The sequence below is a fragment of the Acomys russatus genome, chromosome 16 (assembly GCF_903995435.1).
Source record: "Acomys russatus chromosome 16, mAcoRus1.1, whole genome shotgun sequence".
In the NCBI taxonomy this organism is placed as follows: domain Eukaryota; kingdom Metazoa; phylum Chordata; class Mammalia; order Rodentia; family Muridae; genus Acomys; species Acomys russatus.
The window spans coordinates 25321947-25348250 of record NC_067152.1 but is presented as its reverse complement, the minus strand read 5'-3'; the positions used below and the strand labels follow the sequence as shown (position 1 = coordinate 25348250).

Genomic DNA, 26304 nt, shown 5'->3' with positions numbered 1-26304 from the left:
GCCTTTAATCCCAGCACTCGGGAGGCAGAGGCAGGCGGATCGCTGTGAGTTTGAGGCCAGCCTGGTCTACAAAGTGAGTCCAGGATGGCCAAGGCTACACAGAGAAACCCTGTCTCGAAAAAAAACCAAAAAAACAAAAAAGCATTAAAACAAAAACAAAAAAAGTTAGAAAATCACTAGTGAAGAGGTAGCTTCCCAAGGCCCCTTTAAGACAGTGTTAAGCAAGCAGTTGCTGCCACCTAGTGGCTGATCTAGAAATGGCTAGCACCTCCAGGGATCAGGAACCCTTTGTCTCTCTCCTTCCTTGACAAGGACAGGACTCCAAGCACCATCACCTTGGGGTATGTGATGCTTCTAGGGTCTCAAGAACCCAAGGAAGAACCCTGTGCTGAGAAGGAACTCTGAGTGCTGACTGCGCACAGCCCACTGTGCGTATGACACCCCCCCCTCCCCGGCAAGGACACTGGCCTCTCTGGGCTGAGAAGTGTGACAGTAAGGAAACAGGCAGCTAAACTCACTTCAGGCTCAGCAGCTGCCTGGCAGAGCCTCAGAGTGGGCAGGACAGTCTTTTCTGTTAAGCTGCTTACAAGGCTCCCCACTTGCCTGTTATTGGGGTGCCATGAGCCCTGCTCCAGGAATTTTGTGAACAAGTTTGTAGCCACTGTCACTGGGTAACTTCAAGGCCAGAGGCTCTGAGGCCAAGGGCTGGCGAACTCTGATTGTGGCAAGAGTGATTTCTCCTGCTCCCCTTTCCCGGCCAGGGCTCCCCTGCTGTAAGTGACAGACTTTCCCTGCCCCCAGTTGGTGGGCACTACCAGATTGGACCTGTATCAGCTCTCAGGGGCTTTGAGACCTTGACCCTGCCAGAGGGCAAATTGCAGAGACACTGGCCAAGCCCTGGACACTTAGTGCTTGTGTTCAGCCACTGTGGCCCAGAGCCTGAGGAAAGCCCTCCCCCCCATCTCAAGTCCCCCGCCCAGACAGGGAGAGGAGAGGGTGGAGGCAGAGAGGCAGAGGCATTGTAGAATAAATAGAACTTTATTCTTTCTCCAGTAGATCTCAGTGGAAACCCAGCAGTAACAGATGCACCAGTGGGCTCCGGGGTGAGACCCCCACCCAGGCAGGAGGGCAGGGTAGAGCCTGCTCCCCCTTGAGCCCAGGGGTGTAGCGGGGAGGGAGGAGACCCCCTGGAGTCCCGTCCTGCGGGGCAAGGAGGGGGCCATTGGTGGGGGCAGGGGCAAGAGGGGTTGTGGATAGGCCAGGGAATTGGAGGAACTCAGGCTGTGTGTGTGTGTGTGTGTGTGTGTGTGTGTGTGTGTGTGTGTGTGTGTGTGTGTGTGTGTGTGTGTGTGTGTGTGTGTGTGTGTGTGTGTGTGTGTGTGTGTGTGTGTGTGTGTGTTTTGAAGGGCCCCGTGGGGTGCTGGTGGCTATGAGGCTGGGGGTGGGGCTAACTTGGACCCCTTAGCCGGCCCCTTCACAGTGGGGCTGGGGCTTGGATGAAGTGAGCTCTGATGGGCAATGACCAGTTAACACCTTACTCTTCCCAGGGGCCCTAGCTTCACCCTGACCCTGCTTCTTGGCGAGCAGGGGGACAAAGCAAAAGCCAGGATCCCCCCTCCCAGGGGTAGCTGCTCAAGACGCCCACAACAATGGCAGGCGGAGGGAGAAGGGGAGGCTGCTTTCTGCACAGGGTGGGGGGAGGTGGCCTTGAAAGTTAGTATTTCACAGTATTAGAGAAAACTGAGGAGGAAAGACTGGGGGTGGGGAGCATCCACGGGGACTTGGGGGGGAGGGGAGCCCTTCTGAGCCCTGCCCACCCCCAGGACCCACCCCTTCAGCTCTGGATCCAGCTCCCGATAAACAGCACAAATTCCTTCAGTATAAATGTGCTTAAAATGAAAATTCTTATTAAAAAAAAAAACAAAACAAAACAAAAAAATTAAAATAAAAACAAAACCAGCGAGAATTAATATGGGGGGGGTGGGGCAGGATATGTACAGGGGGTCTCCCCCACCCTGGACACCCCTCTGTCACCATCCGAAGCAGGGGGCAGGCGGTTCCCCTGACTGGGGAGCGATGGCTTTGAGTTCGGAGGACAGGGAGCCAGGTCCCGGCATTTGCTGGTGATGAAGACGTGGCAAGACGGGTAGGGGCTGAGGCCCAGGTCCTCACGTGGCTCCACGCCTGGACCCTGATGCCAGCCCAGGTTGCTGGAAGAGGGCAGCCCATCTTGGGGTCCAGGCCTCTGTCTGCAGAGTCACTGCCTCCTCCCTCCTATCCCCCCCTAGAAGGTCCCCAGTTCTGTCTGGGAGGACAAGGCGGGGCTGGGCTGATGGGTCGCACGTGGCCAGTAGGAAGGCAGACAAAGCCAGGGCAGGGGTGAGGGCCGTCCATGTGGCGAGGCGGTCATGGGGATTGGGTGGCTGGGCTGCTTCTGTGGGAGCTGGGGCTGAGGCTGGGGCTACAGCTACCCGGCGGGGCAGCCAGGCCACCCCCGTCTCGTGTTCCGCCCCCCGACTGTCCGCTTAGAGTGTCCAAGCCCTCAGAGTTCTCTAGCATTTCCTGGATCAGTGGTGGCATGGAGCCAGGGATCTCCATTTTCAGCGTGATAACCCGCTCGGCTCCTGTGGGGGAAGAAGGCAGAGGTCAGAGACCCAGCCCAGAACGGGGGAGTCACATGGTGACCGGCCCAGTGCCCACCCACATGAACATCTACCAAATACTACATGCACCCGGGGCTCAGTTACTTGACACAGGCCACAGCTGTCTTGAGGCCACAGCGTGGCAACTAGGTAAAGTATTCTGAATTCAAGTTTCTACTTGTCTGCTTGGGCCCTGGGTTGTCCCTTGTGCCTCATATCCTGGGTTAATCCAGCGGACACTTCTGAACACAATCACCATGCTCTTCCTCACGGGAAACAGGCTCAGAGCTGGCCAAGTGGCCTATTCATAGACGATGCCTACAGAGGCATGTCTTGAACTACCATGGAAAAGTGAGCCATAGCCCAGACACTGACAGGGACAAGCCGGGTTCCGATGACAAAGACACCACGCAGATGCAAAGACATGAGGTGCCAGCTCGGCTGTGGGCAGCAGGTCCCAAGGCAGTCCTGGGTGGGCCGCCCTGAACCTTTCATTTTTGCTACCGTGATGAAGGTGACCCCTGTGAAAGGGTCATGTTGGGGACCCCTTCTCCAGGTGAAGGAGCCTCACCCTTGGCGCTGATGCTCCGAAGGTCCGTAATCTTCATCAGCATCTTTGGGAACATGTGGGGACGGCTGGGCCTCCGTTTCCGGACATAGACTTTCAGTGCCTCCAGCAACGGCTCCTGTAGCATGTCCACCTTGTCTGGCTGCTCCAGGTCCTGTCGGTCTGAGCACGAAATTGCCCCTGAGCAGGAGGCCCCGCCCCTGCCCCCGCCCCTTTCCAACTCCACCAACCAGGAATACAGCTGCATTCCCAGATGTGGCCACTTGGGGGCAGGTCTGCCCAAGCCAGAGAGGGCAGGCAGCTGCTTCCACACACCTGGCCAGCAGGTCGGCCAAGGAGGGTCTCTGGGTTGGTGGGCAAGTACAGAGGCTTTATGCTCTAAAAAGAAGTAGGGTGTGGGCTTCTCAAAGCTTTCCACAGAAGCTATGTTGGGAGACAAGACACGCGCATGCACCCACCCAACACGGGCAGCTCTCCTCATACAAAGCGGGGAATTCCAGCAGGTCCCCCTCCCAGCCATCACTACTATGACAAGATGTAGCAGTGTGACACGGCAAAAACAGAACAATAACCACTGACGCTGACTGGGTCTTATTCTTGACCCCATAGAAGAGAGTGTGTTGCCTGGGAGAGAGGCAGCACCGAGACCCTTGCCTTGTGTGCCCAGAGCTCAGACCTGCCCCTCTGGGCCACCTGCACCTCACCCACCTCCACAGATGAGGCAGATGGCACTGAGCAGTCCAGTCTCAGCATCGTCCATCTCCAGGGGCAGCAGCTGGTTGGCGAAGGCAAAGACCAAGTCGGTGAGGGGGCCAAAGCCAGCGTTATGCATCTGCGTCCGGTTCAGGGTCAGCCCATCTGAGAAGGTCATTGTGTCTTGCTCAGGCGTGTACCGTGTGCAGATTCGCAGAATCTTGGGTGCAGAGGATGTACAGGTTCAGAGACTGGCGTGCCCCCTTCCCCGCCCCCCCCCAATCTCCTGCCCCAGCCCCTGGCACCAGCTCCAGCATCCCCAGAGGCCTCCCTGGCAAGCAGCCAGAGCATGGCTGTTTGACAGAATTTGCTCCAGTGATGGAAAGGTTCTGTCTGCAGCAGCCAGAGCAGTAGCCACCAGCCCCATGTGGCTCCTGAGCACTTGAGATGTGGCTAATGCAACCGAGGGACTGAACTGAGTCTAATTGTAATTAAATTTAAATAGACGCACGTGTGTCTGTCACTATTGCACTGGGCAGCAGATCTAGGCCATGCTGCCGCCTCAAAGAGAAATCGGAGGGAAACGGGTTTCCAGGCAGCAAGAAACAAGGCAGATCTCTTCCCAGGACTGTCCCACTCAGCCTCAACCGTTTGCTCCCAACAGTGCCTCCCATATCTGTGCGCTGGGGACATGGGCACATGATACTATGCCCATCCCGGCAGACTCTCTCCAGGTCCCTGGTTCTCAACCCAGGGTGTGTCTCTGAAGGAAGAGGTGCACTGAACCCCTGTGAGGGATTACGGGGGGGTCTTCCTCTTAGCCTTCACTTGGGCAGTTCTCATTACTTCCAGCAACACACTCACAACTCAGGCCACCAAGTGCTACAGCACTGTGTCCCAGCAGTAGGCCTTTTTACTTCCTGCTCCCAGGAAACGCCACCTTCCCATGATGCCCCTCTACCAAATATTAGAGGTGCGTCTTCAACAGGGGGCCCTAGTACTTACAGAGCTCTTCTCAGGGAGCTCTCACCCCACCTCCAGCCAGCACTATCAGCTTGCAACACTGGGGGGAAGGCTGGTGGTGTGTCCACCTCTGGGCTCTTGACAACCAGCTCAGAGGAGGCCTAGGGAAATCTATGGGCTAAGCGGACAGGGAGGGGTAGGAGTTGACGAGTGGACCCATGGATGACCACTCCTGGGTGCTAAAGTGGACAGGTGTGTACGTGAGAGAGGAAGAAAGGGGCCCATGGGAGGGGTGAGCGTTTGAATTCTGGGAACGGTGCAGGAAAAGTGGCTGTTTGGCTGAGACTAGATCCTACGGGGGCAGGGCAGAAAACATGGCGGGAGTGCAGGGGCTGACTCTCACCAGGATATCGAGGCAGGCAGCCTTGAGGAGGGTGATCTGGTCGGCAATGGTGAGGGTGGTGAAGCCAGGAAGCTGCTTGGCAAACTCCACCGTCTTAATGATGCACTTGGTGGAGAGTTCACTGAACTTGTCCCAGAGGTCAATGTCCAGAGAGACGCGTTGTTCTGAGCTGTTGTTCTGGGGGAGGCAGGGAGAAGTCAGGGCCTGGGCCATGCACCCGCTCCAGCCTGGCCCCTGCCTGGCCTCCACCCGGCCTTTGCTTCCTGGAGATGCAGGAAGAGACAGACGAAGGGCGGCAGAGGGGGCCGCCCTGGGCGCGTAGCACCCGCCCTGGCTGGCATACCGTAGTGTACTTGCCCAGCTGGCAGAGCGCCGGGAAGGTCTCCTGGTGCGCTTTGCGCACCTTCTCAATGAGCTCCCCGACCTCCGGCGTCAGCGTGTAGCTCTCCGAGCACTCGGGCTTTGGTATCTCCTTCTTCTTTTTGTTCCGATCGTTTCGCACGGCTGTGGGGGAACATGGGTGCGTTAAGAGAGTGACTGCTGTGGCTCCAGGCCAGGCCCAGCCCGTACTGACCACCACCTGGATAGACAGACACACACACAGACACACAAGTGCGCCACACTCGCCCCTCCATGTCCACCTGACTCACATCCTAAGTCCTATTCCAGGCCCCATGACTGCAGCTGAGGTCACACATGTGCACACATGCCCTTGGCCAGTATGTAGTATCCTGTCATGCACCTAACTCCAGCCCACACTCTAAGAACATATGCCCAGGTTGGCAGCCATGCAAACCGACTCCCTCATCTGTGCCTGCCAGGAATCCTTGGTGTCCCAGCTCTCCTGGCAGCAATCTCCCTGGGGGATTCCTAAGACTGGCTCGAAGCAGCTCCCTGGGGCTGGCAGGGAATAGGGCTCCCCAACCAGAGAATGGGGGGCCCCCTGGCAGAAGAATCTCTTGGCCCATTAGCTTAGGGGAGCTGACAAATCACCGGGGGCGCTGAGCCGCACACACCACTCGGCTTTAAAGAAGCGATGGGGTCGTTACCAGACGATTATCCCAGACACACAATCACTCACAAGGCCTCGGTGGTGGCTGCTGACGCGGGAGGAAGGAAGGGTGGGGGGTGGGGGTCCAGGGAAGGGACTTGGGGGGGGAGCTGGCATAATTTGGAGATCACTCATGTCGATTCTGCAAATTCAATAAAGTGCAGGGGAGAGACAGGAGAGGGAGAGGCAGAGTGGGGGGATAATTTGGGAAGAGAAAATTGCAGCTGTGACAAGACGTTTATCATTCGGAAGCTTTAATTCTATTGAAATGGCAGCTGCTCAGCTCCGGGGCACAGAGCAGCCCGGAGAGGGGAAGGAGGGAGAGAAAGGGGGAGTTGTCGTGGGAAGGAGAGGGGGTCCCACCCTCATCCTGTCCTTCTGCAGTGAAAAGAAGGAAGGTGGACCAACGGGAGAAGGAAGTGACAGCCCTTTAGCAAAAGGCCTTAGTTTCTGCACATCCCAAGTTGTCCTAGACCCTGCGGAGGACAGTCATCACTTCCTAAGTGCAGGACCAGCACTCGCCAGCCTCTGGTGACAGGAGGCAGCAGGATACGTAGCCGCCCCCTCCCCTGGTATATTAGTTCCAACCATCTTCCCCTGCACCCCTCCCCACAAAAGGCTGGAGGGGGTCCTGCGGCCCCCTCCCCCACCTCATCCCCCAAGGCTCAGGCTCCATGGCAACGGCCACATAGACAAGGAGGCGTCTGTCAGCGTCATTTATCTCTGACATCATCAATCACTGGTCACCAAGGCAACACCCATGATTCAACACAAGAGGGGTCTCCCTGTCCAGCCCTCCCTCTGTCAGGGCCTCAGCTGGGCTCAAACTGGAAACCCGGTTCCTCTGGGATCTGAGAAGCCCAATTCTCTACCAACCCTGGGTTCCGGGCTTATCCAGACAATGGCTTCAGGGGTCCTATGTCAGCCCCCCCCATATACATACCAACTTCACACTCTCTGGAATTCAGGCCCCTCCCCTAAGATTCGCTGGGGACTGGAGCCACACCCCAAAGCCAAGCAAAGCACGGACCAACGAACGCTATCCTGGGGGTAGGCCCCCATGCACAAGCACGCAGGCACACAACCAGACGTGCTAACGGGATGGATGGGTCTGTGCATTCTGTGCGTTTAAAGACTAAACGACACACACGGCCACAGAGCCTGCCAGTCTCACACAGACAGGTTTGTGTAGTTATCTACAAAGCACCCTTAACTGGAAGCCTGCCTGCCTTCCTGCCACAGCACACATGTCCCCACTTGTGCACACAGGCACACAGCACCTTAAGAAGCCTTAAGAAGCACTGCAGGCCCCACCTTGGGCGGGGCTTGGCCCCTGGCCCTGTAACACTCACACTCCTTGGACATGCCCACTTCGAAGCATTTCTGCAGCCGGCAGTACTGGCAGCGGTTCCGGGTCACCTTGTTGATGATGCAGTTCTTGTCCCGGTGACACGTATACACCATGTTCTTTTGGATACTGCGCCGGAAGAAGCCCTGGGCACAGAGGAGAAGGAGCCCAGTTATCCACACCCCACACATAGCTGCCCCTTCCGCCATAGCCTACTTAAGAAGGCAGGAAAAGGGGGGTCAGGTGACTCTCTGGACTTGAGGACAGAGCCGGCCTGTATCTATCCCACAGGCTGGCCCCAGAGCCTTCTCCAAGCTACGTCCCTGTACCTGACTTTTGTCTTTCAGAGAACAGGACTCAGGGCTGAGTCAGAAACACACGGCTGGAGACGGGAGAGGAGGTGTCTGGAACTCACAGCCTGGGACTCAGGACACAGTGAGAAAACGACCATGGGAGGAGCTGGGTGTGGTGGAGCACGCTTTTTAATCCCAGCGCTTGGGAGGCTGAAGCAAGCAGATCGCTCAGAGTTTGAGTCTAACCTGGTCTATACTGAGTTCAAGGACAGCCAGAGCAACATTATAAGAGAGACCCTGTCTCAAAAAGACCAATAAAATAAAATAAAAATAAAAGAAGAAAGCAAACAGAGAAAGCTGAGAAGGGACAGTACGCACAGCCACACACCACCTGTAAGGCACATCACATCCGTGTGCACTCAGTCACTTACACTTGTGAGCAAGACAACAGGACATTCGTCAACTAGACATACACACTGGACAGTTAGCAGAAAAGCCAGGTTGTCCAGGGTTCTGCAAGACAGGTTAAGTTATCACAGAAACAGAATGACTAGGCAGCAACAAGACAGGACAAACCAGACAGGATCAGCGCACACAGTCTACACTACCCTTGACCTTGACCTCACTCCTGGAGATGACTACTCCAGGCTGAGGTTGCAGGGCCAAGGTACCAAGTTCTGATGATGCACAGCTCCTAGGCAGAGTGGCCAGGAAGGTTCAGCCACAGCACCCGAGTGCCTAGAGACCAGCATAATTAAGATGGCAGGAAACCCAGTGGCCACTGGGGAACCCACAGCCTGGACACCTGAAGGGAGGCCAAGCCAGGGTGTCTGCTACTAGCTGTCTCCTGCAAAGATGCCATGGAAAGCTTCAGGCGAGGAGGCCACTGGGGGCAGGCCTCCTGGGTTCCTAGCCAAGAGCCAGGCAGCAGCCAGCTCACCATGGCAACCTGGGCAACAGTGGCAAGGCCGGTGCATACCCTGCCAGCCCGAGCAACAGAGACAAGGAGAGCATGGCAGGAGGGGAGCTCCTGGTCTGAGCGAACACTGCTCATTCATGGAGGAGGTCGGGCTATAGGAATCCTCCTCCCCAGTTGCTGAGGAAGCAAAAGTGGGCGGCTGCCAACCGCATACTAAAGACACAAGCGTGGGCATCCCATGCATCTGACCCCACAGGTCCCTCTACTCACCTTGCAGCCCTCACAGGCGCTGACCCCATAGTGGTAGCCGGATGACTTGTCTTGACAAACAAAGCAAGGCTTGTAGATGCGGGGCAGGGGTGGCGGCGAAGGGGGGCTGGGCACTATCTCTTCTGAACTGCTGCTCTGGGTCTCGATGGCTAAGGGAGAACAAGGGAGGGACTTAGAGAGACCCAAGGGTCCATCTCCTCAGCAACCCTGTCCACCTTGCCTGCGGTAATCCTAGCCTGACCACCAAGGGCAGGAGTCAAAGCCTGGACAGAGGTGCTCCCTGCAAACTTGGTGTTCCCCAGACAGACAGGGCAAGGAGGACTGACAGTTCAATACTGAGGCCCCATCGCTCTTGTCCATGTCCCAGGGATCTACCTTCAATTGCAGATCTGTGTGTGAACACACAAATGCAGAGACACAGCTATAGTTGGGGGGGCTGGGAGGCTGGGGGTTGGCTAAGCTTGGATTTCAAAGCTCTAACAACAAATAGTACCCTAGCCAGGGCTCCCCCCCCCCAGTTCAGAAGGAGAGTTAAGGCTTAATGAAGAGGGAGGGAAGGACACAGACTAGAAACAGAGGAAACTGGGGTCAACAGGATATTCAAAGCTGGCCACTCCCTGGCCCCTTGAGCTTCCGTTCTTCCTCCTCCACCCCCCCCCACCCCGCTCCAACAGCAGTCACAGCCCCTCCCCCACCCAAACAATCCCCTGGCTAAGGTGGGGTCTAAGGCAGCACTGGAGAACTCACCCAGGACAGGGCCAAGCAGGAGGGCAGTCCCTGAGATAGATGGGGGAGGGGTGGGGATGGGGGGGGGGTGACTCCTGAAGACAATTGGAAGAGTCCCCCTGGGGGGGCCCCTAGAAGCCTATCACTTTGGATGCCCCATGTCTGCTGGGAGACAGTGTTACAAAAGGGGTCTGTTCTATCAATGCTCTGTCTGTCTGGCCTAAATACTATGTCCGGGTTCCTACCCCCTCCGCTCCTGTCATTAAACTCCGAGAGAGAGCAGCCAGGAGGGGGTGACCCAGCCAGAGGGAGTGGGGGGTGGGTAAGGGGGCAGTCCCTCCCCGCCAAGCAAAACCTCTGTGCCTGGCTCTCTGTGGTCATCACCCCAGACAGAACGTGGCTACTTGGCTGAGAGGTGACTGTGCCCAGAGCCTGGGCAACTAGGCATGCCCTGTGAAAGATAACCACAGCAGAGACTATCCCAACTCCCCAGAGGGCCCTCCAGCATCCTCCTTTGCCACATCCATCTGTATAGTCATGGATGGGTGAGAGAGTCTGCTTGCTGCAGGCTCGGGGCCCCACCACCAACCCCACGCCCCAACCCCATCGATACCCAGCGAGTGCACGGGGAAATAAACAGTTTGTGAGCTCAAGCATCCAACAGTTCCTGTCGTGTGTGTTGGGAATGACTTCTGCGGCTGTGAGACCCAGGCAGAGAGGTAGGACACTTGGGGACACTGGAGCCAGGCTGCGTAATACTACCACTATCCCTCATTACTTGCAAACACACCAGGGAATCACGCCAACGGCCTTGGCAGGGCTTTCCTGGCTCTTACGCGGGCCTGGCCATCCAGCATGGCTGGGACCCATGGGCCCCCTTTCCCTAACCCGAGACCATCCTGCAGGAAGGGGGGGGATGTCCAGAGGGCTGACGTACTACACCCTGCCCCTCATACCTACACAGAACTGCCCTGCCCTGGTTTTTCACCCCACTTCCTTCTCAGGAGGCCTGACAAGCAAATCAAACAGGCAGGAAGGCCAGGAGAACAGCTGCTGGGGGGCGGGGCTGGGGGGCCTGGGTGAGGCCAGGAGGCAAAGGGGTGAGTGACAAAGGAACCCTTTGTTGTGCTAACTTTTTCCAAGACGTAAAAGCAGTAACAATAGACAATCCAGACTTGGGGGTGGGGGGCGTCAGAGAGAGGGGGTCGCTGGCCTCCAATCTTGGTTAGCATTCCAACAAGCACAGGAAGAAAGCACTGACCCCCCCCTTTCCTCCTTTTAACGCACCCTTTGCCCTAGACCTGCCCCCCCTCAAGTCCCAACCTCCAAACCGGGCCAGACTGGGAGGGAGAGGATGACTGAAGGAGTTCTGGGGGTGCAGGGCCGAGGGGAGGGAGGGAGGCATGGCACAGGGAGGCGGAGGATAACCAGGATGAAGAGCCAAGGACAGACCAGAGGGGGCAAAGGCTCAGGGAAATTTAGAGTTAAGGCAAAGTCCAGAGAATTGTTTATGGAGATGAAAGAGCTGTGCTTTTTAAAAAAGCGTGTTTGGCGAGATGGCGTACATGACCCTGGGAAGGGCTGGGGGCTGGGTGAGGCCTCTTTTCAAACTACCCCCAGCAGCTGGCTGGCAGGTTACCTCTGAGGCCGTAGCTCTGTCTGCACCCTACTCTCGGTATTATCCCCACCTGTCACCCAGGTAACTCAACCTCTGAGGGTTCCAACTCAGCATTTTGAACTTCCAGCCCAAGGCCCACTCCCCCCCCCCCCCCCCCGCTCCCGCCCCACCCCCCACCCCCGGCCGCCTGACAGCAGCCCAGGGAGGCCAGTGTCAGCACCTAGCCAGAAGTGTAGGTCTTCTCGGCCTTTGCTGAGTTAGAACAGTTACAGTGTAGCACAGGCAGGTGGGGGGGGGGAGGGAGAGAGAGGGCCTACCCTGCCCTGGCCCCACCCCACAGGCCACCCTCCCTAGAGGCCCCAGCCCACAAATCTCTCCACTTCCTGCAGAAGAAGGGCTGGGGCTGGAGAAGGACCAGAACTCAGCTCAAAGTTCCAGTGAGCAGCCAAGGGCTGGAAGCAGCCCAGGAAGCCCGGTGTCCCCTCTCGCAACTGCTGCCAGGAGGCCCCTCCCCCTCTCCTCTCCTGGGCGGGCGGGCTCGGGCCCCCACGCCCGCCCCAGAGCCGTTCGCAGGCTCGCGCAAGGGGCCAGTTTCCTGGAGGAGATCGGCAGGAAATCAGCTGGGCCCCTGGCCAGCGGCTCCCCTCCCAATCCAGCTGGCGCCCTCTTTGCAGCCCCCTAGAGAGGGATGGGGAGGGGATGTGGAGCCCCCCCCCCCATGTCCTTCCTCATCACAAGGAGACCGTGAGGATAGCTCTGGGTGCAGCCTAGCCAGGGAGCTGGGCGCAAGGCCCGAACCTAGGCATCGGTCACTGATAAGCATCTCCCCCCCCATCCCCCATTCCACTACGGGCAGCCACGTGTTTCACATTCTTGGATGTCTGGAAGCCGGCGGAGGCGTGAGCTGCGGAGACTGGTGGGGGACAGATGGGGAGTTGGATCCTGTGTACCCCTTGTCCTCTAGTGCACTGAAGATGGGGGCCGTGGGAGGGAAGCAGTCTCCAAGGGCTTTGCAGTACACCCAGCAGGTCTCCACCCACAGCCAACCTGCTCTCTTCCCTCAGTTGGTTGGAGGTAGTAGTCTCCGAGACAAACTAGAGGTGACTCCCGGTAACCAGATCGTCTCCACACAGGTAACCCAGGCTCCACTACCAGAAAGAAATCCAGTAGCCACCCTGATTTCAGGCCCCAGAGCAACTCTGGAGCTTCCATGAGACACGGTGAAGGCTGGTGGACATACACAGCCCTTGTCAGACCACCACCTCCACCCTACAGCAGGTTCTGTGTGCAGACAGGTCTCCACTTCCCCATGGCCTGTGGTGGGAGGAAGGCGGGAACAGGGAGGCTCCTGCATGGGCTGTCTCTCTCCAGTTCTCTACTGGCCTTCCTCCCTTCAAGTTCTGGGCCAAGAAGAGCTCAGGTGCCCTAGAGGGAGCTGGACCCTAGGGGGCTTAGATCCCAGCTTCCAGCCCTGCTATGGAGAGGGAAGCCTGGAGGCTCAGCTCAATTATATCCCCCAGGGGTGGTTCCTTCCGACAGCGCTGGGATAGTGGGAAGGGTCAAGGTGCTACCTCTCGCCTCCTCTTTTTTGCAAAGCCAATGATCACCCACCCCTCTTGGTCAGAAACCTCACAGCTGAACTTGCCTTGGAGGCAAAGGTCAGGGGGCAGGACAATAGGAAAGGCCCGACTGAGGTGTCCCTGGAAGGGCAGGGGTGGGCTGTCATTAACCTCAGGTCTCTCTCATGCTAAAGGGAGGGTTGTGGGTAGGCAAATCCTTTCTACTCCCAGCCTTCCTAATGCTGCGGCCCTCTAATACAGTTCATGTTGTGGTGATTCCCCCAGTCATAAAATTATTTTTGTTAGCCGGGCAGTCCGGGCGCACGCCTTTAATCCCAGCACTCGGGAGGCAGAGGCAGGTGGATCTCTGTGAGTTCGAGGCCAGCCTGGTCTACAAAGCGAGTCCAGGACGGCCAAGGCTACACAGGGAAACCCTGTCTCGAAAAACCAAAAAGAAAAAAAAAAATATTTGTGTTGCTATGTAATTTTGTTACGAACCATAATGTAATTTATCTGATATGCAAGATACCTGATGTATGACACCTGTGACGACCCCCAAGGGTCACCGTGCCAGGCCTTAAGAGTCCCAGTCTTCCCTTGCTCCCTGGCTTGCAGAAGGGTGGCAGCAGGTATGGGAAGGTGGGGGAGCCTCCAGGGAAGAAGAGATTCCCACAGCAAGGGGGGGGGAGGGGATGAAACCCGAGCCACCTAACAATGACACCCTAGCATGGAGCGGGTGTCACTACCTCACAGCCAGGCATAAACATGCCCAGGTGTGCACCCTGGGGCACGCGCATCCTGGGTGTGAACACAGGCCTCTCTCCCAGCACAGCCTGAACCCGCCTGAACCACGCTGGCTGCTGAGGGTGCTCAGCTGCCAGGATAGCAAGGGTTTCAACATCAGTTGTCCCTCTTAACACAAGGTCTGGCCCTATGACCCCAGACGGGGTAACAAAAGGGTCCCATGAACGGTGGAAGTGCACTCTCACTGCCAGAAGACCCCCAGACCTTAAACACCCAACACCCTCTAGAGAACAACAGATTGATGAGGACTAGAAGAAAGATCTACACACCAGCTTCTCCCATGCCCCCAGCATGGAAGCCTCCAGGATGGCAGCCTAGGCACCTGGAGCCAGACCTTTCCCCCAAGACGGAATAGGAAGACGGAATAGGTGCCTCTCAAAGTGTAAGGGGTGGCCAGCACAGCAACTTGTCTGTGACACCCCACTATCAACATCAGAGACAAGGAACAGTTCCCTGCCACCCGCAGGGCCTGTGGGCAGTAGCTGCCACACAGGAGAGAGCTCTCCCTGGGCCTTGGGCAGGGGTGGGATCTGGGGAGGTGGCCCCTCCTCTTCAGGCCAGCCAAGCCCACAGCCAGGACCTTTACCCCACCCTCCAGCGGGATCCTAACCAAAATGCGAATGGGCGCTCCCCCCGCCATGGGGGGGGGCTGGGATTTCATGTCTCCTGGAAAAGTAATGCTCAAAGTTACTGAGCCCTAACATGGTAACGTGCCAGGGTCACAAGGTGGAGGGCAACCGAGTTACAGCGAGACAGACTGCTAGAAAGTGAGGGGTTAGAGGCCCTCACGGCCACCCCCACCCCAAGTCCTATGGTAGCACAGTGGAGACCGGTACGTACAGTGGTTTGAGCCATTCCAAAGAGGTGTCCGGAGTGGGGTGTTGTAGGGACCCGGGGCAGGGAGCCCCTTCTCCGGGAGCAAACAGGCCCGGTTCTGGTTATAAAAGTCCACCACTAGGAAGGGGTTAGGCGTAGGGGCGAGCCCCCCGACTTCCACACTCTCATACATCTTGCCCCACGAAGGTCGGAGATCCAGGAGGGCAAGTCCTGGAAGAGGCTCCCGTCACTCAGCCGGAGGCGCCATCCCGAGCGAAACAGCTGGGGGAGGCAAAGGGACAAGTCCCCTCGCCCCGACGGGCGGCCCCCTCGGTGGGGCGCCCTGCCCAGAATTGCCCGCGCCTAAGTCCGTAGGTCGCTCCGTGTCCCCAGGTGAAAGCGGGAAGTTGTGCGGGTTGGGAGGAGGTACCCTCGGCGCTTGCTCACAGGGAACGCCCGGTGGCCCGAGAACTCGAGGCTCCGGTGTCCCAGGCAGAGTCCAGCGGTTCCCCAAGTCCGCCGACTCAGGGCGGGATCAGGGCGGACCGGGGGTCACTAAGCACTTCCTTCTGCCGGCCGGGGCTCCCGGGCTTCTCCGTGGCTTAGATTCCGGGTGCGGGTAGGGGATCCCCCGTACGGCCCCGCCTCCGCCCGGCCCGCCGGCGGGCCGCTTGCTCGGTCACCGGTGTGCGCGCCCCCCCCCCCCCCCCCAGCCCGCGCGCCCCTTCTCTCTGGGATCCCAGCCCCTTTTGCCTCCGCCCCGCCCCGGCCAGGCACCACCCCTGGCTTAACCCTTTCTCTGCGGGTCCCGTTGCGTCTGGCAAGATACAGGGAAGCGAGGGCCAGAGGCTGTTTGTGGACCTCAAGTAGGGGAACCTGGCGGGAAATGTGCCAAGCACAGAACCAGGATGAGCATGGAGAGAGAGCAAGGTGCACCAGGAGGCAGGACCGAAGAGTACAAGGCATCCTCCCTATCCCAATTCGAGCGCCAAGCCTCCCTAGTGCTTTTGGTCAATCCCAGGCCAGGCGATGCTGCAGCAGGGAGGTGGGGTGGTCCTGGTGTCCTCCCCCTAAACACACACTCACCCAGCCCCGGCTTCATTTGCCTAATGCAATGCGGCTGAACTCTCCCTGAACTCGCTTGGCGGCGCCTCACCTCCGGGTGACCCACCCATCGCTGCCCGTGACATCACCCGCTCGCCAAACCGCCCTCGGGGCTCGCCCACCGGCCCCCTTTTCGGCCCCGTCCGGCCCCAGACTCCAAACACGCCGGCAGTGGGCACAGGGCCCAGATGCAGGTGGCCCCCGCATTAGAGCCACGAATGCAGCATGCTGGGTGTCCCGGGTGTGACATTGTGCAGCTTGGGCGCTGTGTAGGAATGAGACATCCAATTGTGTCACTGTCTGTGACATCATGTGAGACTCCGGCTGCCGGCTCACCCGCCGGAATCCGACTGAGCTGTTAGCACAAACACAAGCGAGGAGCTCTCCTCCCACACACTGCGTGCTTCCGGTGAGCAAAGCTCCGCCCAGGGTGTCTCCCAGCCTGGGGAACTGGGATGGGCCAACACAGGACAGATGAAAGGAGACACTGGTACCTTCAAGCTGACCACTTCCTCCCTAGCATGTGGGTTTCAGTGGAAGAAACGCTGAGGTTAGGTAGCTCCCTAGAAAGGAAGCATACCCAGGGAAGACCAGGGTAGCCTATGGTCCATCCTGTTCTCTTAAAAGAAGAGTAAGGACGCCCGTTAATCTTCTAGAAGCCAGGTTTTGTTCATATGTGAAGTCCAGAGGGCCTCATGCCAGCACAGCAAACACTTTAACAGACGAGCTATTTTCTGCCCAAAGCTAAATCGACAGTATGCTGCCATTTAACCCTCACAGCAACTGTAAGAATCTTTACAGGCTGGCCTGAGGGAACAAGGCTGTTACCCCAGCTACTCGGGAGACAGAGACAAAAGGCTCACAAGTTCAAGGCCAGCCTAGGCTACAGAATGAATCGACATTATATGCAACACAGTGAAATGGTGTCTCAAGTTAAAAAAATAAAAAATTAGCCAGGCGTGGTGGTGCACGCCTTTAATCCCAGCACTCGGGAGGCAGAGGCAGGCGGATCTCTGTGAGTTCGAGGCCACCTGGTCTACAAAGTGAGTCCTGGACAGCCACACTACACAGAGAAACCCTGTCTCGAAAAACCAAAATAAATAAATAAATAAATAAATAAAATAAAATAAAAAGAACTTATGAGGGGGCGCTGGAGATTTAGCGGAGTTGATACAGCAGCCTTGTAGGTACATGCCTAAAATCCCAGCACTTGGGGATGCAGAGTCAGGAGAAATCAAGTTCTAGGGTCCCTGGGTGGTGGTGGTGCAGGCAGTGGCAGTGGTGTTGCGTACACCTTTATCCAGCACTTGGGAGGCAGAGGGATGTCAAGCTCTATGTGTTCAAGGTCAGCCTAGTCTACATACAGTTTGAGTTCCAGGACAACCAAGACTATAAAGAGAAACCCTGTCTCTAAACAAACAAACAAAAAAAGTGAAAATGGAACTCTGTCACCAAAACCCATGCTCCCATCAAACCAGGCCAACTCAAGATAAGATGTATTTTGTGAGTGCATATGGCTGTCCTGGTGAGCACAGCCTTAAAAGACTTCACGGAGTGTCAGAGAGCAGGCAAATAATTACATCATCACAAATATGTATTCATATATGCACACTGCGAATTGACAAGTATTATGACACACAGTGTGCTCTTAGGGAAAGTTAAATCCAAGGGTCAGAACTCAAGGCAGAGACCCAAGAAAGGAGAAGTTCAGAGAGAAACAAAGAGGAAGACAGTAAGGGGCGAGTTCTGCAAAGATCCCACAGCCACGGATGTTCATCCTACCAATCAGAAACAGACCAGAAAGGATGAATAATAAAGTTCTAAATGGGGGGGGGGGGGGGGGCTGGAGAGATGGCTCAGTGGTTAAGAGTGCCGCCTGGTCTTCCAAAGGTCCTGAGTTCAATTCCCAGCAACCACATGGTGGCTCACAACCATCTATACTGTAATCTGATACCCTCTTCTGCAGATAAAGCATTCATATGCAATAAATAAAATAAATAAATCTTAAAAAAAAAAGTTCTAAATGAGGCCAGGTAGTGGTGGTGCATACCTTTAACCCCCAGCCCTAGGTGGGGAGGCAGAGGTAGGTGGATATCTAAGGATACCCAGGGCTACACAAAGTAATGTCTTCAATAATTAAAAAAAAAAAAAAAAATCGAAAGGAGTACAAAAAACCAGGCCAGAGCTGGGCATGGTGGCACAGGTACTCAGGAGGAGGCAGAGGCAGGCAGCTCTCTGAGTTCGAAGCCAGCCTGGTCTACAGGACAGCCAGGACTAAGCCAGGAAACCCTGTCTTGAAAAAACAAAGAAAGAAAAAGGATGTGTAGTTGGAAGTCTGAGCAGCAGACAGGGTCGGCTTAGCCTAGGCAATGGTCACAGAGGTAGAAGACTCCCAAGACATTTTCAATAATACCTCATTTATTCTACATGTATACGTGTGCTGTGGCCTGCGTATGGGTATCAGAGTGCCTCTTTCAAGGGGGTATGGTGGTGTGCACCTTCAATCCTGCCCTTAGGAGGTAGATGCTGACAGATATCTGTGAATTCCACACCAGCGAGGGACACACGGTGACTCAACAAAGGGTGTATGTTTGTGAGGGAGGAAGCTGGAGAGAAGGATCAGCAATTAAAATTAATGGCTGCTCTTCCCGACCCTGTTTTGACTCCCAGCCCCCACATGCTGCCTCACAACCCATTCCTAATTTCAGTTCTAGAGGGTCCAACACCCTCTTCTGGCCTCTGCAGGCACCAAGTGCACATATGGTGGACGGACATGCATGAATAGAAAATACCCACAATCACATAATCATAAAGGAAAAGTAAAGACAGGCGTGATGTCACACACCTTTAATCCCAGGACTCAGAAGGCAGAGGCAAGTGGTTCTCTGAGTTTGAGGCCAGATGGTCTACAAACAGAGTCCAGGACAGCCAGGGTTGTTACACAGAGAAACCCTGTCTTGAAAAACCAAATAAACAAACAAACAGATAAATAAATAAAATCTGTTTGGTTCTCTTTTTTTCTCTTTTGAGAGAAGGTGTCTCTGTTTAGCCCTGGCTGCCCTAAAACTCTGTAGACCGGGCTGGTCTCAAATTCAGAGGTGCACCTGCCCTGCCTCCTGAGTGCAGGGATTAAAGGTGTGTGCCACCACCCCCTAGCTTAAAAATTAATTCCTCTTAAGAGAAAAAGACAGAGACTTTCAGGAACTGGCTTACTTTCACTGTGTGGGCCCCCAGGATCAAACTCAGATCGTCAAGCCTGGCGGCAAGTGCCTTTACCCACCCAGCCATCTTCCTGGCCCTCTCAAGATATGTGCAAAGTTGGGGAGCTGGAGGGAATATATAGCTTTGGGTTCCTGAGGCAGCAGAAAGTCTTACTTGCAGCAGGTCAGAAATCTGTGGGACTCCCAGGAGAAGGCAGGGGCTTGCAATTGGAATGGTGGGGCCCAGAGCAAGTGTCAGGTCTTGGCATGGATGCTCTCCATATTTTTTTTTTCTTTCTTTCTTTCTTTTTTAGTTTCTCAAGACAGGGTATCTCTGTCTTGGCTGTCCTGAACTAACTTTGTAGACCAGGCTAGCCTTGAACTCACAGCGATCCGCCTGCCACCACCGCCTGGCTACTCTCTCCTTTTTTTTTTTGGCTCATTGCGCAGCTCCTGGTACCAGAGATGTGGCAGACTTTGTGTTCACTGCTTCAAGATGCTAAGGGGACCTGAAATGTGTGTCCCTCATGGTCAGGCAAAGGTCTCCCCAAAACGACTGGCACTCGATCCAGAAATCAGGGAGAAGGAACACCCGTCACCGTCACCATGGAGAGATGAGTGAGAGAGCGTGAGCCACAGGCATGCACAAGGTAGGAGGAGACTGTGATGAGAAAGGGACATCTATCTGAGGATGTTCTGGAAGAGACCACATTCAAGATCTCTAGCTTATTTAAAAAAAAAAAAAAGGCCCTTGAAGGATGCGCAGGATTTCCAAAGCTACACAGAAAAGTTGGGGTGAGATGTCTGCTCTGGCAGCCATAAGGTCAAGAAGCAGGTCAAGGAGGAATGCAGTGTCCTAGGGCAGCGTGGAGCAGGGAGAGGGAAGCAGGGAAGGAGGGAGGGAGGGAAGGAGAGAGGAAGGGAAGGAGGGAGGGACAGGCTTGGCCTGCAGTAGGAGCTGGGATACTGGGTGGCAGCTGCCTGCAAGTTGTAGCCTCAGCCTGCTCAGTCTCACCTCCCATCCCTAGCTCTCCCAGGGCTTAGAGCCCTCCTCTGCTCAACCTCACCTGGAAGGGACAAGAAACTGAAGACAACAATTGGGTCCTAACACAGGGTGGTCATCCCCCAAGACAATACCCAGCTCCACCCCTCCCCTTGTCCCCACTGCTCTTCAGGGTACTTGAAGCTGTTGGAGGCCATAACCAGCACACGGGTCACTGTGGCCTCACGGCCGGCGGGCCGGGGCGAGCAGCCTGCCCGAGGCAGAGCAGAAGGGCACAGAGATTCAGAGAAAGGCTCAATGGCCTGCCCAAGGTTGCCCAGGAAGAACTGACTTGAAAAGCTATTTATCTGTGGAATCAGTAAGGAGAACGGGCATTAGCCCTCAGGCTGGCTGACATTTTCAGCAACTTGGGGTCCAGCTGGGAGGGGAAGACCTGGATTTACTGATGCTACCAGGGCAAAGGGACCCCCAATCTGTCCTGACTACAGAGGGCGAGAAAACACTGTCCCAACATTATTTGGAGGTTGCTATTTCCTCTTTTTACTGATGCTACCCTACACACACACACACACACACACACACACACACACACACACACACACACACACACACACACCACATATAAAGGCAGCTCTGGGCTGCCCTGGCACAGCCCCACAGCACACAGCCCTTGGCCAGAGGTAGCTACAATGCCTGAGGCCCTGACTGGCCTACCTAAGAGGAAGACAGGCTTCCTTCCCCGTGTCCCCTCCCCCACTCCACGCTGGGATGCTACACTGAGAGCGCCTGTACATTCATCCCTCCGGGAAGATAAACGACCACAAGGGGCCCCGTTTTTCAATGAAAACCCCCAAGTGAAGGTCTTTTTGGCTGACTCTGCATTTTGGACCCCAAAGAAGGCATAGCTAGGCGGTACCCCCCACCCCCTCCCTCGCCCCAAGCCGTCTTTTCTATTGTCCTGGGAAAAGTGGGGAAGAAGCAAGGGGGTGGGGGTGGGGGGCGGTGATATACAAATCTACAAACCCCAGGAAGGAGCAGGGGGGACGAGGAGAAAGGTACACCCCCTTTTCCTTCCTCTGGGCCTCCTTCCCAGGCTCCCCTAGATCTGAGCTCCTAGAGACAGGGAGGAGGAGGTTAACCACGTCCCATATCTAGACGTGTGGAAGGAAAAGCTGTAGCCACCCTTTCAGGTTCCTCTCCCAACTCCTCTACAGATTGCTCCCAACTTCCCTCCCCTCCCCCACCTCAGAAATTGCAACAAAATATGAATAACAGCTACGGCTTTTACACTCTGTTCTTTCAGAGTCTGTCTGGGATGGGAGGGGGCGGCGGGCCCGCGGCGGTTGCAGCTGAGTTCGGCAAGCTCCCCGGCCAGCTCCCGGGCTGCAAGAGGGCAGAGTAGGGTTGAGTGGGGGCGTGAACAGATTGCATCCACAGCCTCCAGGACAGGATCCACAGCCTCCAGGACAGGATGGCAATCTTCCCTGCCGCCGCCTCTTATCTTTGCTCTCCAGTCTCAAGATCCAAACCCGTGAAAGGAGGGGATGGGGTGGGGGGTGGGGTGGCGGGGGCAGTTAAGGGGTGGAGAGGTGTCCTTCCCTGCGCCCCCTACTGGGGGAAGTCAAAGGCAGGGACTCCATAAACCAGGACAAGAGTCAACAATGCAGGTCAGCGAGGCCCCAAAAATCTTTGCCCACCTCCAGAATGCCCGCCTCCGCACAGTCTCCTCCTAAAGGCATCTGCATGGAGGGAAACAGGCCTGCTCTAGAGGTCCCAGGTTGGTTCCGCCATACTTTGACCTCTCATTGTCTGTCCTCCCTCCCTACTCATTTGTGAGCAGGAGGTGCCTCTATTCAACTGTCCAGATGATTTCTCTGTGTAGCCTTGCTGTCCTAGACTCACTTTGTAGACCAGGCTGGCCTCGAACTCACGGCCTGCCTCTCAGATGAGTTTCTAAGGCAGAGAATGTCCGTTCCACCGTAGGTGCTCAGCAGCCTCTCATTCTACTGGATCGCATGCCAGGTGCACACCAAGTGTATTCCCTGGATGAGCTCGCCTAACTTGGCCCTCTTAGGTATCTGGCAATGTCCCTGCGTTGCCGAGAAGGTAACAATGCCAAGAGAGCCTCGCATAAGTGACACAGGCGTCTTAAGGTTTTAACCTGGAAGCCTAAGGGATTCTGAGGGTGCACATGGCAACAAGGTCCACCCTTGTCCCTCAGGCCATTAGAGACAGAACCCTTCTTTTCCCAAACACATTCTGAAAGTCAACCCCCCCTCCCACCCCCTCCCCACCCCACCCCTGAAAGGCCTCAAACCAGGACACCTCTGCCCTAAATCATGCCTGCCTGCTCCCCAGGCCCAGCATACAAGCTGACATTCCCTTCCTACGCTCTGAATTAGATTCTCTGCAAACACACTGAACCCTAGAACCCTCTCACCTCGGTATATACAAGCCATTAATCCCTCTTTCTCAACATACTCAGCCTTGACCTCCTTCCTCCCAGAAAACACACAACTCTGACCCTCCTCACACTGCACACAGAAGACTAGACCGCCACGGGTAAACACTAGGCCTCAGGGACCAAGCACCAGTGAGACAGGACTCTTGTGCTATCTCTGGGGCCTCCACCTTGGTTCCCTAGGAGACTCACAATGGGACAATCCCTAGCTCTCCCCACTGTGACCTGGAGAGGCCTTGGTCCTCCCAACAGGTCACCCACTCTCTGAAGAGTAACATATAAGACTCCTAAGGTGTAACCTGGCAAGAGGGCCAAGAAGGGGAGGCCATCTCAATGCTATGTGATGTGGGACGGGGGCAAGGAACCCAGAAGGTCACCCACCAGGCCATAATCACCACCGCGCCATGCAGAAATGGGGGAGGGAGCATGTGTATATGTATGTATATATGTGTACACACACACACACACACACACACACACACACACACACACACACCTTCTCATCTTCAGGAACTACCTGACCTAGTCCCAAGGGGAAACTAAAGGCATAAAACTTTTAGCTTTGCAGGTACCATGAGCACTGCAGGAGAGCGTTAGGATGCCTGGCTGTCTCAAGACACCAGACCAGGCCACTGGCTGGTCCCTGATCCTAGAAGGAGCTCCTCAGAGGCTGAGGCGACATAGGGAAGAAGAGACAGTTGTTGTCTGCTAGGCGAGGGGGAGGGGTGGGAAACCCACAGGCTCACAGAGGAGTGGGGTGGGGGTGGGGCAGGAAGAGAACATTGCCTAACCTGGGTGGAGAAAGCCGAACAAGGCTGCCATTTGCCCAAAATATGGGCACCCCACCCTAGGAGTAGGTTAGCAGAGTGGGGGCTCTCCCCACCCACCTCTAAGAAAGAGGAAGGCGCTTGCAACACTCAGGGGAGGGTAGAGGATTTACTTTCTCTAGCAGGGGTCAGGTCCTAGGCCCCCTCCTTCTCAGCCCTCCAGTGAGTCCAGGTTCACCTGTCCAGCCTCCTGTTGCATCACCTGTAAGGACAAGAGGTCCACAGGCGCCAGCTTGCAGGTCCCCTGAGTTCCTTCTCTCTTTCGCTTTATGTTTTTCGAGACAGGGTTTTTCTCTGTGTAACCCTGGCTGCCCTGGAACTCACTCTGTAGACCAGGCTGGCCTCGAACTCACAGAGAGAGAGATCCATTTGCCTCCGCCTCCCAAACGCTGGGATCAAAGGCCTGGGCCACCACCGCCCAGCTTCCTTTCCTCTTTAAAAATTCTTCTGGTTCCTCAGATGGAAGACAGTGTGAACGCTCGCTCCCTTCTAACACAGGGAGCTTGTTTGTTTGTTTGTTTTATATAGGTGTATTTGCCCAAATCTGCAGCAATTCAGAGCCCCAGATGTTGGTCTCCTCAGCCAAAACTAGAAAACTGGAACGGAATGGGGGGGGGGGGTTAAAAGATGGGGAGAAGAGGAGACAGAAATAAAAGGGTACAGGTTCGGCGAGTGGCTAGCAAGAAGAAACTGAGGTAGCACTTATCAGCTCCCTAGCCCCATAGCATTAAGAGACCGAAAACTTAAAGGAATATGGGCCTAGACTATTTGCTCCAGAAGACTGATGGGGCCTGGAAGGGAGGGGGCTCCGACAAAGCCAAAGGCGGCCGATCCAGGAAGCAGTGGTGGCTGTGGGCAGACAGCCAATTGTGGGCAGTGAGGCGCCCAGCCAGAGCCTGCCCCAGGGACAAAGAGACTCCCTGGCTCCAGGGATAGCACTGCCCCCACACCAAGAAGGGGGCACTGACCCAGCCTAGTTGGGCACACAGGGCAGTGGTGCCAGGCAGCTTGCCAATGGCTGTGGGAGGGGCAGTGGGGGGCAGTGGGTGCCGAGCAGGGGTGCTCAGTCCCTGCCAACCAGGAGAGGTGGGACACGTTCCCCAGGTCAGCAGCTGACCAGCCGACCAGCCAGCCAGCCAGCCAGCCATGGCCTGCTCGGCTTCTACTCCCTCCAGCCCCAGGCCAGGCCCAGCTCCCTCCTCCTAGGCCCTGGCCTGGAGCCCAGCTGGGCCCTGGGGGCCAGAGTTACTGTAAGCGGCCTGGCAGGCCCCAAGCCCAGACCTTGCCAGCTGGCCATCGCCACTGCCACCTCCCACTACCTGGCTTGGCCAGCTAGGGAAGGGCACCGAGACCCCCGCCCAGCCAACGTGTGACCCTCATGGCAGAGGGTAGGAGGCAGAAAACACTGGGCCTGCCAAGCCTGTGCATGTGTCCAAGGCCAGAGTCCAGGCAGAAAGCCCCCACGGAGTCCCTCCCTGCCCTCCTAGGGCGGGGGAGTTGGCAGGGGGGGAGAGTCAGGGCTCCAGCTGTGTTGAGCTACCCTGGGCTGTCGTCTCTTGAAGGCCTTTCTCTCAAGAGTACTGCAAGGGGTTGGCATGGAGAGGTGGGGGGGTCCACTCTCCCTGTGTAGAGATGCTGTTTCCACAAAATGTCGAGAGGGTTGTTTATCCACCTCAGCCTCTGCATCCATCCCTCCTCAGAGCTATTTTGTAAGGCCCTCGATAGCATAGCACCAGGGACACAGGGACAAAGTGGGACAACCATGTAGGAAGGGACAAAATGCTTTCAATCTCTCTTCTCCCACCTCCAGTAGCAAACAACCACTGACTGGCTTACAGCAATGAGACCATTAGCAATCGCATGCGACCCCCCCCCCCCAACACACACACAATGGTCTCCCTAGTCTAGGAAAGACCTCGTCATTCATTCATTGTACCTCCAACAGAATAGATGTGTCCAGGAACCCAAATCCTGAGACCTGCCACCGCCACCCCCCCCCCACCACCACTCCCAAGACTCCCCACACCTACACTTACTGGCTGGAGATGGTGTGCTGTATCCGCTAACTGGAAGCTGGTGCTGGAGACTGGAAAGAGCGCCTGGCGGGGAGAGCCCACCCAGCATAGGGGGGAAGAAGAAGGCATAGGGGGGCACTGGGTACCCATTGAGGTGCCCACCCCCAGGCGTCGGGCAGGAACTGCTATTGCTGGCCATACCAAGAGGCCACAGTCAGATGGGCAGGCAAACAGTCTGGCAGGCAGCTGTGATGGGCTTCACGCAGTCTCTCCTCCTCCGGGCATGGGGCCTGGGTCCAGTGGGGGTTCGGGTGGTTGGCCCACCCCCACCCCCTTCTGTCCCTGGAGCTGCAGTCCAAAGAAGCTAGTGAGTCAATTTCAGCCTGCCCCTCCCTAGCCAGGGACCAGGTGGACTTGGGCAGGGGGGATGTCCCAAGAGTCCGTCCTTGGTTAAGCAGTTCCGTGAGCTGACACTTTTGTAGGATGGTCCAGGGCTGGTCTTCAGGATATCAAAAAAGATGTCACTCCCAGAAGGGGCCCAGCTAGGCTGCTGGGAGGTGGCATGTCCTGTGGTGCTGCAGAAAGAGGAAAGACAGGTGAGTGAAAGCACTGAGCAGACACATGGGATTCCCCACAGCGCTCCCCAACCTGGGCGGCCAGAGATTTTCCTGTGGCACCCAGCTGAGCAGACACCTGGCACTGTGCCTGGCTGGCAGGGCCAGCCTAGGACCAGGGCCCAGACACTGCTGGGGGCGGCAGGCTAGCACAGCCAGCAGGCTGGGAATACAGGGACAGGGCCTGGAGTACAAGAGGGCCCTCTCACCCAGAACGCTTGGGAAAGGGTCCACAGTGCCACCCCCAAAGATCACTACAGCTGAGGCAGGCAGCTGGCTCTTCTTCCTCCCTAGTGTGGGTTACCTGAGGTCAAGATACAGAGAACGTGTGCTGGCGGAGGGGGGGTGGGGGTGGGGGTGAGAGAAGCCGCTTCCCTAAAGCATTGGCACTTCTCAGAAAAATGACT

The 26304-nt window shown here is 56.3% G+C and overlaps 1 protein-coding gene across 3 annotated transcripts; it reads right to left on the bottom strand.

Annotated features, from left to right (window-relative positions):
• Positions 1 to 1990: 1990 nt before the first annotated feature.
• Rara (retinoic acid receptor alpha) lies at positions 1991 to 25697 on the bottom strand. 3 transcript variants are annotated; one of them, XM_051158514.1, is made up of 8 exons: positions 25299 to 25697; positions 9151 to 9299; positions 7673 to 7814; positions 5613 to 5773; positions 5270 to 5446; positions 3919 to 4123; positions 3214 to 3372; positions 1991 to 2624 (listed from the first exon to the last, which is right to left on the bottom strand). In XM_051158514.1, the coding sequence occupies exons 1-8, from the start codon at positions 25480 to 25482 to the stop codon at positions 2407 to 2409; spliced, it is 1395 nt and encodes a 464-aa protein (XP_051014471.1). In that variant the 5' UTR covers positions 25483 to 25697; the 3' UTR covers positions 1991 to 2406. The 3 variants fall into 3 exon arrangements, with proteins under 3 accessions (XP_051014471.1, XP_051014472.1, XP_051014473.1); XM_051158515.1 differs by having other exon boundaries at positions 25305 to 25697; XM_051158516.1 differs by lacking the exon at positions 25299 to 25697 and adding an exon at positions 14698 to 15112.
• Between the last annotated feature and the right edge of the window lie 607 nt (positions 25698 to 26304).